At 41.3% G+C, this 12146-nt stretch overlaps 1 protein-coding gene across 2 annotated transcripts in view; it reads left to right on the forward strand.

Moving 5' to 3' along the window:
* tab2 (TGF-beta activated kinase 1 (MAP3K7) binding protein 2) overlaps positions 1–12146 on the forward strand; it is a 52987-nt gene that overhangs the window by 39805 nt on the left and 1036 nt on the right. Inside the window, exons 3-6 of one of the 2 annotated variants that reach the window (XM_061091845.1) lie at positions 1977–3660; positions 6397–6557; positions 7338–7431; positions 8186–8281. In XM_061091845.1, coding sequence (XP_060947828.1) covers positions 1977–3660; positions 6397–6557; positions 7338–7431; positions 8186–8281 — 2035 coding nt within the window. The remainder of the gene's footprint in view (positions 1–1976; positions 3661–6396; positions 6558–7337; positions 7432–8185; positions 8282–12146) is intronic. The other variant, XM_061091846.1, reaches the window with a different exon arrangement.

Consider the following 12146-nt stretch of genomic DNA (forward strand, 5'->3'; position numbering starts at 1 on the left):
CTTAAGTCGATGTATTTACGTAATTGATGACATTGATTAAATTGACGAGTCGCCCCAGCCCTAATCAACATTAAAACCAACAGCTTTGTGTCTGCGTGACATAAGCTTCAATTCTAAAGGATAACTTAAAGCAAATTATTATAAAATAGCAAAAAATAAGTTACAGAACCGAGCGAATAATAGTTTTTAAGAATATCTTCTTATAACACTGCGCTTAGCACCAAGTCGGCTGCAGTTCTCATACAATGTGCATGGCGCTGGAGTGAACATTACTCTGCTGTCAGGCACATAGCACACACTGGAGAACATTTACAAAAAATAAATAAACTGTGTTGTGTGTTCACCTTTAAATGTCCCAATGATGTCCCAGAATGGAGGTTAGGATACCAATCAGTCTGATTGCTGTTTACATACAGTAAATACTGAAGTGACACTTGTGCGTAACGCTGCATGCTGGATGCACTGGCACTGATAGAATAGAACGCAAATTAAATGATTAGCTTTGAAAAGAGTGGTCAGCGGCCACAACGATCTCCTGTCCCATAATGACGACTGAATCTTCAGCTAATAAAGAATCTGTAGAGCTGTGACCTTGGATCTTTGTGCTGAGTCCAGTATTACACAGACCTAACAATGGAACCAAACCATCCCAGTACCAACACAAGTTCTCACCTTTCTGGGTTAATTAGCTGACAGTTTGATACGAATAACATTGTATAATTTTGACATTTGCGAAATAATACAATTCTTTTACAGCTGTCTCTGAATTTAATAATCCTGCATCATATTCTGAAGCGGATGGTCAGTGACAAACAGGACACAGTGTTCAAAAACCAAGTTGGAAAGAAAGTACGATGAAGCCTGTCATGAGGAGAGACCAGTGTGGATTTTAGGTCTGAAAACTCTGGCAGCTGACAGTATGATACCCAACAAATTAAGAAGACACTTAGAAACATTACACCCCAGTCACATGCATGTGTTATTTTTGGTTCAGCTTTATCATCGATGTAACAAAGTGATAATAATTTAATTTATTTTTTTCTATATTTTTGAAAAAGTACAGACTGATGGAGGAATTTAGTGATAAATGTCACCAAAAGTACTTCAATTAAGTGGAATTTAAGCAACATTTAAACAGATTAACAAAAATGAATGTTGCATGTTTTAATATATTTGTTTCCTACCATCATTGTGGTGGAAATCATTGTTAATTATTATTGTGAGGAATAATTAACATTGACGTGATCAGACATTCCCTTCACATATATTATCATTAATATTAAAAGGTGTCAAACACGTAGCCCTTCGTACTTCTCAGTATCTTCGAAGTAGCTCTCAGTCTCAAAAAGTTTGGTGACCCCTGATTTACACAGTAGCAACACGTTACCACTTTCTTTTATTAATGATATTACTGCTGTTCCAACCAGACAATATCTTCCTTCATCTCCAATTCACTAACAAACAGCTTAATGTCTGGCTCAGAAAGTTGTGCTACTTCTTCTAATCTCTTGAATCCATGATTCACCATAGAAACCGATTGGTCATCAGGTTAATCTAATATTCATGAGGTGCTTTACATTGACCATTTATGGTTGAATGTGGGCGGGTAGAGGGTGGGATATAAGGCAGGGATCATGGCCTTTAGGTGTGCGTGTGCACAGTTTAAAAAATATAATGTATAAATCTAAATCTTGTTTTGCGTATGGCATTTTCGGCCTTTGTTCGCATTTACACTTTTAGTATGAATTCTACGCACAGTTTTATTTTCTAAAGCCATTGAGTCAAAACAGGGCCTGAATGATAGGATCTCAAATGTGTCAACAAGGTGTCCTGGGTGTGTTCACACCTGAACTTGGCGCTGTCCACTCTTGGCGCTGTCCACTTATGACTGATGTTAGTACTGTGCCTGAACACTTGCCCCATATGAAACATAAACATTGCATAATATTTCCACTCTCTCTCTCTTCTTCCTTCAGAACAACAACAACCTAGACGCCTGCTGTGAATACTTGTCTCAAGTCAGTCCGGGCTACCTATACAGTGAAGAAGGAAATCTCAGCTTTCCTGACGATCCCAGCTTCACCAGGCTCCGTAATCACATGACCCAGCTGAACCTGGGACTGCAGTCTCAGAATGTGCATGTGGCCCCGATTCGGGACGGCCTGAGAATGAACGGCAGTCGGACTCTGGCTCACAGCCCGAGTGACGGGCCCCTCCAGACAGGCCAGGCCCAAAATAGTGACTTCTTTCAGCAGGAGTCCCAGTCAGCCTCAGTGCAGGTGCCATCCAGCCTCCATGTATTTGGTGGGATGGAACCCACGCGCAAACCGCAGCCTCCACAGCACCTTGGACTTTACCCTCTGGGTGTCAAAGGAACGACTATGGGTTCCCAACAGACACCACGCTACAACCCATTTACAGTGACGCTAGCCCCCAATATCCAGACAGGCCGTAACACCCCAACTTCCTTGCACATACATGGCGGACCACAGTCGGGCCTCAGCAGTCCACAGGGTAATTCTATCTATATCAGGCCCTATGTTAGCCAGACCGGTACAACTCGGCAGAACCAGCAGATAGGGGGCAGGGCCCAGTACAGCCCCACTTCCCAGCCCCAGCAGCAGATCTACCAGATCTCACACCCCGCCTCACTGTCTGGCTCCTGGTCCGGCCCTCAGCTCGCCTCCTCTTCACATACCTCACAGCACCAGACCCAGGGCCACCAGACCTCTCATGTCTACATGCCCATCAGCTCCCCCACAAATCCCCAGGCCCCCTCCATTCTTCCCACTGGAAGCCAGGCCTCTTCCTCTGGTGTCTCCTCATGCTCATCTTCCTCCTCCTCTGTCATGCCCACTTCTTCTACAATCAGCCAGTACAACATCCAGAACATCTCCACTGGCCCACGGAAGAATCAGATAGAGATCAAACTTGAATCTCCTCAGAGGAGCAACTCCACAACCACAACAGCTGTGCTGCGGACGAGCAGTGGTCCCCGTTCATCCTCCACCTCCTCCTCCTGTCCCGCCTCTTCGTCCTCCTCGACGGGGGTGGCTACTGTCCCCACCACCCCTCTGTCAATCGGATGCCCAGGTCTGAGCCGCAGCCAGCCAACTGTTTACATCTCTGCCAGCCCACCTACTGTTGCTACTACTCCCTCTGAGGAGGCTGTTGTGGCCTCAGGCGGCTCCCGCTCCCAACCCAAGTTTTACATTTCTGCCAATGCCTCCAGCGACTACGGTGGGGGAAGGAATCCTCCCACAGTCTACATCTCAGCCAACCCTCCTTTGCAGGGGCCATCAGGGCCCAGGAATATGGGAGGCCAAGTAAGCATGGGCCCTGCTTACATCCATCACCATCCACCTAAGTCTCGTGCCTCTGTGGGAGGAGGAGGCACAGCTTCCCCTCGTGTGGTGGTGACTCAGCCCAACACCAAATACACTTTTAAAATCACAGTGTCCCCCAACAAGCCACCAGCTGTGTCCCCTGGGGTAGTGTCTCCTACTTTTGAGCCCAACAACCTTCTCAGCCTACCCTCAGACCACCACTTTGTGGAGCCAGACCCCCTCAATCCTTTAGACTCACTGTCAGCACACGGGGACAGGCCGAGTGAGCCTCGCAGACTCAGCATGAGTTCCGAGGATGCGGCGTACACACAAGGTGAGCAATGCTGTGTATCATCACTGTGATAGTAATCTTTCTAGTAGCCTGTCACTTCTTATATCCCAGTGAAAACAAAAGCACAAGACTAAGCATTAAAGGTTCAGTTTGTAAGATTTAGGTGAGAGGAATCTATTGGCAGAAATTCATTATAAAATAATATCAGTGATGTTTTCACTAGTGTGTTTCATCTAAATTGTACAAATTGTAATTTTCTTTACCCGAGAATGGGCCCTTCATATTTGAATATTTTATATTAACATCGTGATCGGGTCCTCTCTAGGGAGGACCCCATGCTTTTTACACTAGTCCAAAATAGTCAAACTTAACACCTTTTGAGTATTCATGACAACTGAAGTCTGCCATAGGTTCTCTTTCATGTTTGGAAGGGGAGGGTGAGGTGAGGTGAGGGGTGTTCAGCTGCGACGTGCAACCTCACCACTAGTGTCACTAAATTCTACACAATGAACCTTTAACGATTCCCTAAGGAACGTTTACGTATAAATGTTCATACTCAATAGAAGATTCTAAATACAATATTAAATAGCAACGTTACTGCTAGCATTTTTAGGAAGATCAGCTCAGCTCTTTTGCTAAAAGACAAATACATGTTGTAGATAAAAAGGTGTAGCAAGCATAAAAAAATTCCAACTTGTTTGCCCGGTAAATCCTTTTATGAAATACACTTCTGATGTTCTGTTAGAAAAGTTTGCTTCACTGTTTATTTGTTGTTTAGCAAATGTCAAGTGGCCTGAAGTGTGCACTTCCTCTGTAGCCATTCGTGCCTTGGTGAGGCGAAATGCCAGAATTTTATAAATAGTAAATATAGTTATTTGCTACCAGCTATAAACCTTAATGCGTTTTCCACTACATCCTGCCAAGAAAGCAATTTTACAATAAAAGTATTCTTTGTGGTTTTAGGAGACACTTTCCATAACATGACTGTAGTACATTTCTTGAGCCAAGCTGTGTATACTTGCTGTCACTAATGATCAGACAGTGCGGAAATACTCATTTGCATGTCCATCTCCATGAGGTAGATAAGAGTGACTCGCAGAGTAAGGGCTTGTGAGATGACTAAAGATGATAATGTGACTCCTCTACACTAAATGCTGTGTTTTCTCCATTGGCCCCTGAGACTGGCAGATTATGTAGCATGAGTCAAATGTATCAGAGCTCACTGTTGTTGCCTTTTTTGGGCTTTTGACTGTATAAGTCACTGGCTGTGGCTCCAGCACTGCAGTGAGAATAACTAAGAGGGGCTTCACACTAGACATGTTGCCTCTGGTACCGACCCTCATCAGTCCAGTTTCCCTTTAATTTATCTTTTCTTGGCTTTGGAATAGAAAATGTAATACAAATTTTGTGTAACTGTGCCATATTTCCCATACATTAATTTATTTATTGACGCCCAGCATAGTATCAATATTGATGGCCACATATTGATTTTATACAATGTGGCGCAATGCGGGATTTGTCAAGCTGTTGTTCAGTTATTTATTTGTCACAAAGTACTTTGCAATTATAATATTTGCAGCCAACTTCCTGCCACAAATCAAATCCAGAGATGCTCCTGTCACCACATAATTATTAATCAAACCTAAATATATTAATTGTCACCATTCACCTTTTTTTCCTATAATTATTTAGGCACTCATAATGTATTTGGGTTAATCAAACAGAACCTCACATCTGGTGCCAAAAGATATAAGCCTTGTTTATGTTCATTAGTGCTTTGCTCCTAACACTTTAAAGCTACCATGTAAAAGAAGGGGAAAGGAAAGCCCGGATAAGTTCAGCGAAAACCAATTTTAAAAAAATGTACAACATAGGTTTATAAATGAACAGCTGTTAAATGAAAAATAATGGCATGATAACAGCAGTGAAAGCTACAAGTAAGTGGCAAAGTCATGATAAAACAACATGAATGCAAGTTTTGTTCATGTTTCTGACAACGGGTAATTTAGAAAATAAGTGTGTGAACCACAGAGTCAGAGATGTAGGCGGTCACAATGACACAAAGTAAAACTGTAGGTCTTAATATGAAGTAAACATGTGTTTTAAGTCATGTTGTAACTATGTTAAAGCCAACCGAAGCGAGCAACATTCTGCCTTTTGTGTTCAGTATAAACATTTACAGTCAGATTTTTGACATTTAGCTGTTGCACTCTCTCATTATAGTGTGTATTGAGAAAGCAGGCAGCAGTTCAACTTGAGCACATTGAATGAATGAATGAGAAAGGGGCTGTAGAGGCAGGAGTAGAGCATGTGCATGGTTCAGGCTCTGTATTAACACTATGTTCTACAGCAGAACTAGCCTGCAGCAGTTTGCTCACTGGGGTAAGAATGATCTTCTCATTTTACCACAGTAGGTGATGAAACATTGAAAGACAACAGTTAGGAATCTGTGTAGTTCCCCCTTCTCTCCTTACAGTTAGTTTTTTTTGCACAGGCAATTATACTCAGAACTGGTTTGGCTGGTGTTTGTAGGCTATGTTCTGCACTCCTGAAAATGTGTCAGTCATTTAGCCACAGAAATGTACCTGAAAGTTTTTGTTATCACCAACAATTTTCTTTCTGTTCTCAGCTTTGATTTTTCTATTTTATAGATATCAATAAAACAATATTGCCAATAACAGTTTTTCAAAAAAAAATCACAAAACAGATTTGCATTCTCTATAAACGGTAACAGTTGATGACAGGACTGTCTCTGTGTGCTCTTGCTTCTTCCTCCAGCGTTGTTGGTCCACCAGAAGGCGCGCATGGAGAGGCTGTGGCACGAGTTGGAGATGAAAAAGAAGAAGCTGGAGAAGCTAAAAGAGGAGGTGAACGAGATGGAGAACGACCTGACCAGGAGACGGCTGGAAAGATCCAACTCAGCCTCCCAAATTCCTTCTGTAAGCTCAGTTCACAGATTTTGACAGACAGAAATCAGATGCAGTGTGATGTTACCAAGTTTACGGCAAGTTGCGAGGGTTTCTCACTAACATTATTTAATGCCACATTAATCTATTTACAAAACAAGTTTGTAAGGTTTTTTGCAGTAAAGGTCTGTGATAAAGAGTCTTCAGACATGTTCTTCATACCTGCAAATGAATGTTTTTCTGGTTATTACCAAGAGATAAATGGAATCTGGGTCACGCCACCACTCTTGTTCACATCCGTGCTGATTACAGGGTCTGTTTATGATTTGGCTGATATCTCTCCACATTTCAGACTGAAAGAGCACACAGTCTAGATGAAATTCACTCCACAGCTCAAACAGCAACAGCCTCTGCAGCTACATCAGAGAACATATAATCACAAATTGAACATGTTTTCAATATTTAATGTCTGCTCCGTTTCATCTTGGTCTTAGATCTACAGCTGTGAGTTTGTTGAAACCTCTCTGGTTCAGATGAAGTGCTGATGGCTTTTTGTCGAGTCAGCTGTTTTGCCAGCTAAAACAGTCTGAGTGAGCAGAGGAAGAGATGGGCTGTGGCAGGTTTATTCGCTGCTGCTGCTGAGCGCAGTAGCTCTTTGGTTTAGTGTTGTTTACTGAGGCAAGCCAGCTCTGGAGAGTGGAGCAGCTATCCTTCTTGACTCTGTCATAGATCTGCTCCGTTCTCAGAAGCTTGATGTCTTAATGTCTTGTGTCTGAGGACAAACTTTGAGCTTCTGGTGTCCTTCTCTGTCAGATCGAGGAAATGAAGCAGTTGCGTTGCAAAAACAGGTTACTGCAGATCGACATCGACTGCCTCACCAAAGAAATTGATCTCCTTCAAACAAGAGGTATGAATCTGTCTGTCTTTCCCTTGTTTGCATTGCAATATAACATTTAATACTGGTATTTTGGAGTTTTTTCCTGGCATCCAGCCGATGTGCCGGTCTGTTTTGTTTAATAATAAAGTTAACAGTAAGTTATTAAATGTGACTCAGGACCTGCAGCCGTAGCACATAGGTCAGGCCTGCTCACATCCTCTCGGCACACACAGTCATGGTGCTGCCATTGTACTGTTAACCGCCAGTCCTTCCTGAATTGCATCCTTTTCCTGGTTGGTAACAAGGGATTTATTGGTCCCCTGGCAACACTCTGTTGTTGCCACCAGCCAGCTGGTTTACACAGGTGAAAGAAGTCCTGTGGCGACACAAAAAATGGGATTTATGCAGGTATCAATTCTGTGTCAAGTCACACTCATCTCGTAAAGTGTATATTTTTACAAAGTAGAATTTAGATTTAGGGTAAATATAGAGAAGTGAAGGATATTGAGGGAATTTATCCAGTTGAGGCAAACTCTACTCTCAGCATCTGTGTGGTTTCAACCTTTTTATGAAATGAATGTGTTTACCACGTGTATTTGTAGATGCATATTTTTAATATTGCTGTTAAACTCTGTACATGATAATAATTATCTTGCTAGCCTCTGTCAGTGTCCCCTCTGCAGCACAGTTATGCTTGTAACATACCTACTGATGATTTCAGTTGACACGTTTGCTCTTACTCCAGGTGCTAACTTTTTGGCACTCTGCTTCCTTCCATCTGCAGGACCACACTTTAATCCCAGTGCAATCCATAACTTCTATGACAACATTGGATTCCTTGGTCCTGTCCAACCAAAACCCAAAGGTACTTTATCTATTGGTAAGTTTAATATGGTCATCACTCCAAAATCTTCTTGTCAACATTTGTTTCAACCATTTTATCTGGTGTATTATTGATCCTATTGATAGATTATAACTAACTACATCATGTCATATCTGTAAGAACTCCACCTTAACTAGTTATTAAAGCCGAGGTTTACAAGCCTGGCACACAGGGTTTATCTGTAAAGCTGATACTACTTACATTTTTTAGGCTATAGTGCCAAATTTGAATAGACAAGCAACTAGCTAGTCAGTGGGGGTGGAACAGTATGCCAACAGTCAATCTGCTTACTCAGTTGAACGTGTCTTCTTCTATGTCCTCAGATAAATTACAGCATTGGTCAGAAACTGTCCTCCTGTGGCCAATAATATCTGTCCCGCCAGATCATTTTGATTAATTGACTATTTTCATTTCACTATATTGGACTGACACAGACATTCACAAATAAACCGGGTGCTGATCTCTTTCATGGCAACAACATTTATTGAATCACTTCCCTTTAGTAACTAGTCTTCAAAGTAAAAGCACAAGGTTCATTTTGTTTCTTAAATGCTTTATATGGAGCTGAATTACAGAGCTTTTGTTTTGAAAAGTTGTGAATTTGGGTCTGAAGATTATGAGGATAACTTAACAGACCTATGAAACAGCTGACATGTAATGTATGAAAAAATTAAGCATGTTAAGTAAATTATATACTCATTCATTAAGCCACGCACGTGACCAGTAATAAATCAAATTCAGTCTTATTTTATGAAAAACATTGACTATCAAATCTTCATTGCAGATAAATCAGGTAGAATGAGAAGTTTTCTAATGTCACTCTACACTCTTACCCATTCCGCATGCATAAGTGTCCTTACGCAAGGTACTGAACCCAAAAACGGTACTTTAAATTGCTTTGACTGGCCATCAAGACTAGAAAAGCGCTATATAAATAAAAATAATTTACCATTTTCATCATTTATACATCAATGGCAATTTGGGGTTCAGTATCTTGCCCAAGGACACTTTGGTATGGGGGGACAGGTATCAAACTGCTGACCTTCTGGATAATGAAAAAACAGATTTGAGCAAATTAATGAATGAATGGAGCAATGGACAAGAAGGCCTGGTCTGCTGAATCGCGTTTTCTTCTACATTATGTGGGCGGCTTCAACCCTTCACCTGTGTGGGTGATGCCAGGGATGGGCAGTATTTTATTTCAAATACAAAATAGTATTTTGTTATTTGTATTTGATAGGTTTGATGAAAGTTCATTCATATTTTGTATCAAAATTCTTATTAAAATCTATGCATGCAGCCTCTGTTTGGTATCTACTAAGTAATTTTGTCATGCTTGTTGAGATCAGAACATTGAGGTTGAAAAAAATTTGATGATCCGGCGCAAAGCCAGACCAGGGTTCCCACGGTACCTGGAAACCATGGAAAACATGGAATTTATTTTTTCATTTTCCAGGTTTGGAAAAGTCATGGAAACTGAGCAAAAGTGAACACTTACATGGAAATTGAAACAGTTGTCTTGGAAAATTTTATTGGATGATGTGTAAAATAAATGAAACTATTGAGCACATAATTAGGATGAGTTTATAAAAACCCTTTACATGTGAACAGCTTTACTGTAGATAGAAAGGGATGATCCCATGTTGTAGAGCATGCTCTTAGAATCCTATCTGGTATATTGGATGTTGGAATTTGATGCAGACCACCTAGTGCTATGGACTTTAAAAGTATAGTTTCGGATTGTTAGACTTCGGGAATAATAGCCGAGAAACGTTACTCGCGATCTCAATAGAAGGGTCAAATACATGCATTTCCCTGCCAACACGGGAGCCTTGACATCTACAGTGAAACTTCTTAAGCAAGTTTATCCTCAAATGTAAGAAGCTGTGTTTTAACTGTGTGGTAAACCTGGGTTTATCAACCTTAGTTAGTAAGCAGTGCAATCTTGCTAACTAGCTTACACTAGAATTGTTGAGGTAATTTTTACCTTGCTTTTAAAATACTAGAACTATGTTTGATCCTCATATGTATTTCACTCATTGACTTTGCCTAAAACCGTGTTATTCACCACATTTAGGGGAGTTTGTTTTGAATTTAGATTCATTAATGATGGTTAGCAAGCACATGCAGTGCAATCTTGCTATCCAACATTCAGCTTGCTAACTAACTAGCTAGTGTTGGCTAGCTTGAATTGCTTGCTAACTACCAATACATTTTCACATTAGGCTGTGACATTACTTCTATACTAGTTGACATGACCAGTCTAGTCTTGACCATTTTTGTAACATTCATTCTTATATCTACTTTTAGCTATTTTGTGATTTTTCGTTTTTTTCATTAAAAAAGTGATACAAAAATGAGATACGAGAGGAGTGGAAGAGAAAACATATATCAATCCCAGTGTTCAATTGTTGTTAATCTACAGCTTGTTGCATTATTTCATGCATTGATATTATCAATAACACATAACCTCTAAGCATTTACAATGTAGACTTGACTGGCACATCTTTTAAATCAAGTAGCCTAACGCCGGGTTTACACCGGGCGCTGAAGCGACGCGTGAACGCTAATCCCTAGCACGCCGGCGCTTGGCTGGTCACACCGGACACTCTTAACTCCGCGGCTGTCATCCTGCGATTCCTCTCCGTAATCATACATACAGCTGATATTTGTCATTAACTGCAACAGCGTCCCAGCATTTGTCCTTTTTAATGTTGTCTTTATACAACATGTGCTGAGGATCATACAGCTCACTGTACTACTTCTCCACTTCAATTATTAATTTAATGTCATCCATCTTCAAGAACTTCTCCGCTGTTTGCTCCGTTCAATGTCGGGTGTCGAGGGTAAATTACGTATTCTCCACTCAAGCCGATGTGGAGAGTACGTAGACCCCCCCCTCTCTCTTTTTATCTTTATGACTGCTTGTGTGGCTGTAGTGGGGGCAGAGGGGGACATTTGATAATGTGGTAAAATTGGTAAAATTAAAACTCCAGGACAACAGAAGGGGAATACAAACTATGGGATGCATATTTGATCATTTATATCATATAAAATATGTCATCAATATCGTTTAAAGTCATTTTTCACTGTGTTTCCTGAGGCGATACGCTCGCGTCAAGCAAAAAATAGACTCAACGCCGAAACGATCGCTGCACGCCGCGAGGCAGCCTTGGCGCAGCGCTGCACTTCAGCCTCCGGTGGGGCCGGCACTAAGGATTAACATGGGAGTGGATGGGAGCCAGCTGTTATTTAAGGCTTGGTGCTGCGCTTACACGTCGCTTCAGCGTCCGGTGTAAACCCGGCGTTAGTAGTCAGGTGTCCAAGGGGGTTGTGTGTGTGAGGGGAGGGGGGCGCGGAAAGCTTCAGGGGCCTATAGATCATCACTTAATATGGTACCTGGAAAATCAGGAGGTAGCATGGAATTTTTTTTCAAGGCAAGCGTGGGAACCCTGCAGACCCAAAGAAGAAGGGAAATGTGTTGGTTGCAGCTATCCATTGATTTTTAACATGAATTGCTGCAATTCAGTTCCTGTTAGGTCTTGGTGTTTGTTTTAGTATCCATGACAAAATCAAATTTAGGTGTTCCAACTAAATATTTAACCTGCGTAACGTTAGCAGCCCTCACAGTTAATGTTAGCTTGCTACTTTCAGCCTATGTTAAGTTGTTGTGGATTGTGCACAGGAAAAAACTCTAAAGCGTTTCAGACTTGTTGTACAACATTACTTCATAATGCCACGAGAAGGTTTAATCAAGTAAAAGCACACATGTTTGTCATTAACAACTTTGTGCTGCAAAGTCATGAAACAACAGGTTGTTATGCCAATCACCACTTCTGTGTGTTGCAGCTCACAACTTATT

The sequence above is a fragment of the Limanda limanda genome, chromosome 18 (genome assembly GCF_963576545.1).
Source record: "Limanda limanda chromosome 18, fLimLim1.1, whole genome shotgun sequence".
NCBI classification, from domain to species: Eukaryota; Metazoa; Chordata; class Actinopteri; order Pleuronectiformes; family Pleuronectidae; genus Limanda; species Limanda limanda.